The sequence below is a fragment of the Anoplophora glabripennis genome, unplaced genomic scaffold (genome assembly GCF_000390285.2).
Source record: "Anoplophora glabripennis isolate ALB-LARVAE unplaced genomic scaffold, Agla_2.0 scaffold7607, whole genome shotgun sequence".
Taxonomy (NCBI): Eukaryota; Metazoa; Arthropoda; class Insecta; order Coleoptera; family Cerambycidae; genus Anoplophora; species Anoplophora glabripennis.
The window spans coordinates 406-2,921 of NW_019423688.1; the positions used below are offsets into that span (position 1 = coordinate 406).

Here is a 2,516-nt window from a genome sequence, read left to right on the forward strand (position 1 = left end):
ACAGTCCCAGAACAATTAGGTCTGTTCTTTGTATTACTCTGATCAGAGCAGATGATTTTATAGATCAAGTTATTCTGACAGATGATAGAATTTAGAAACAGGAGAAACGAGATCGGCATTATTAAAGTGCAAATAAATGAACAACCATTATGATGAGGCGTTTACCAAGCAAGTAGGTGAGTGGTTGATCCAATCACAATCAGTGTTGGTCAAAGTGGTACGTATGGTTTATGCATATTTGGAAGGCTATAAAATTGATGTGTTTTTGAGTTAGGTACTCAAAATGAGATCACTGTGTAGTTCCTTCTTCTTCCTCAGCTGTCTTGATCGAGTTCTTTTTGATCTCACACATAGAGACCTCTATTAAATTCACCACCACATTCATAGTGTCATTGGTATGTACATAGACATAAAAATAGGTATAGAAAGAACAAGGACGAAACACCGTATTGTTTTACTTGATTTTAGAAACATGAAGAAAATATACTCCTTAAAATTATTGACATTAACTTTTATCTATGTTCTCTAGGATCCATGTGACAAAGTATGAGACGTCCGTATAAACAGCTACACCCTTTCCACACATTGTCAGTCCGTACGAGACAAGTGCTACTAAGTAATGCCTTCTTTCTCCATCCACCTTCATGGACATGGACGCTGGCCCACCAGAATCTCCCCCGCACGAGTCCTTCCCTGAAAATATTATTCTAATTATCAAAATTTTACACTGACAAGGACAAAATATTTTAAATTACGCACCTGGATATTTCGTCACTGGAGCCACCAATCCGAAAACAACCCTTACGATAGTTGTTGGGATCTTCAATTTGACCTTGGCAATGCCGTTCAAGGTCATTTGAAGGTAAAATCTAATTTTCTAAATATGAACCTCTAATTTTGAACCCGAATTCGGAAAAAGCGCAAAATTGTACGTTTAGACAGGTAATTAAGACCCTTATTTGGAGTAACCTTCAAATGTTATTTCAAGGACAAAATATTTTAAATTACGCACCTGGATATTTCGTCACTGGAGCCACCAATCCGAAAACAACCCTTACGACAGTTGTTGGGATCTTCAATTTGACCTTGGCAATGCCGTTTAAGGTCAGTTGAAGGTTAAATCTAATTTTTTAAAAATGAACCTCTAATTTTGAACCCGAATTCGGAAAAAGCGCAAAATTGTACGTTTAGACAGGTAATTAAGACCCTTATTTGGAGTAACCTTCAAATGTTATTTCAAGGACAAAATATTTTAAATTACGCACCTGAGTATTCGGGGGAGCCACCAATCCGAAAACAACCCTTACAAAAGTTGTTGGGGTTATCGGATGGCGTCCTTCCAATTTGACCTTGACGAAGAAGAGCCTTAAGTACCTATCTAAACGTAAAATTTTACGCTTTCTCTGAATCCGGAGTAAAAATTAGAGATTCCTATTAAAAAAATTAGATTTGATCTTCAAATGGCTTTGAAGGTCAATGTCAAGGTCAAATTGAAGGTTACCATTCGATATCTCCCTTCGAACCCAACAATTTTCGAATTGGTGGTTTCTCTGTGTAATTTAAAGTTGAGACACCCTGTATATCTCAGGAATTCACCTACCTCCTTCTGTAAATCCAATACAAAGCTGGCTGTCCGCCAGACGATGCGGATACATTGCATTACATTCCTTTTCGTCCGCTATAGGGATAACTACATACATCAGTTTAGTGGCACTTGAGTAAGTTTTAANAGTTGTTGGGATCTTCAATTTGACCTTGGCAATGCCGTTCAAGGTCATTTGAAGGTAAAATCTAATTTTCTAAATATGAACCTCTAATTTTGAACCCGAATTCGGAAAAAGCGCAAAATTTTACGTTTAGACAGGTAATTAAGACCCTTATTTGGAGTGACCTTCAAAGGTTATTTCAAGGACAAAATACTTTAAATTACGCACCTGGATATTTCGTCACTGGAGCCACCAATCCGAAAACAACCCTTACGACAGTCGTTGGGATCTTCAATTTGACCTTGGCAATGACGTTCAAGGTCATTTGAAGGTTAAATCTAATTTTTTAAATATGAACCTCTAATTTTGAACCCGAATTCGGAAAGAGCGCTAAATTGTGCGTTTAGACAGGTATTTAAGGCCCTTATTTGGGATGACCTTCAAAGGTTATTTCAAGGACAAAATATTTTAAATTACGCACCTGAGTATTCGGGGGAGCCAATCCGAAAATAACCCTTACAAAAGTTGTTGGGGATATCGGATGGCGTACTTCCAATTTGACCTTGACGAAGAAGAGCCTTAAGTACCTATCTAAACGTAAAATTTTACGCTCTCTCTGAATCCGGAGTAAAAATTAGAGATTCATATTAAAAAAATTATATTTTATCTTCAAATGGCTTTGAAGGTCAATGTCAAGGTCAAATTGAAGGTTACCATTCGATATCCCCCTCCGAACCCAACAATTTTCGGATTGGTGGCTAAAGTGGCGCAATTTAAAGTTGGGACACCCTGTATATCTCAGGAATTCAC

The 2,516-nt window shown here is 37.4% G+C and overlaps 1 protein-coding gene across 1 annotated transcript; it reads right to left on the bottom strand.

The window, feature by feature from the left end:
* Nucleotides 1-449: 449 nt before the first annotated feature.
* On the bottom strand, nt 450-1,721 carry LOC108916639 (anionic trypsin-like). The gene is made up of 2 exons (XM_018722936.2): nt 1,601-1,721; nt 450-693 (listed from the first exon to the last, which is right to left on the bottom strand). Exons 1-2 carry the CDS (start codon nt 1,698-1,700, stop codon nt 506-508), a joined length of 288 nt encoding a protein of 95 aa, XP_018578452.2. The 5' UTR covers nt 1,701-1,721; the 3' UTR covers nt 450-505.
* Between the last annotated feature and the right edge of the window lie 795 nt (nt 1,722-2,516).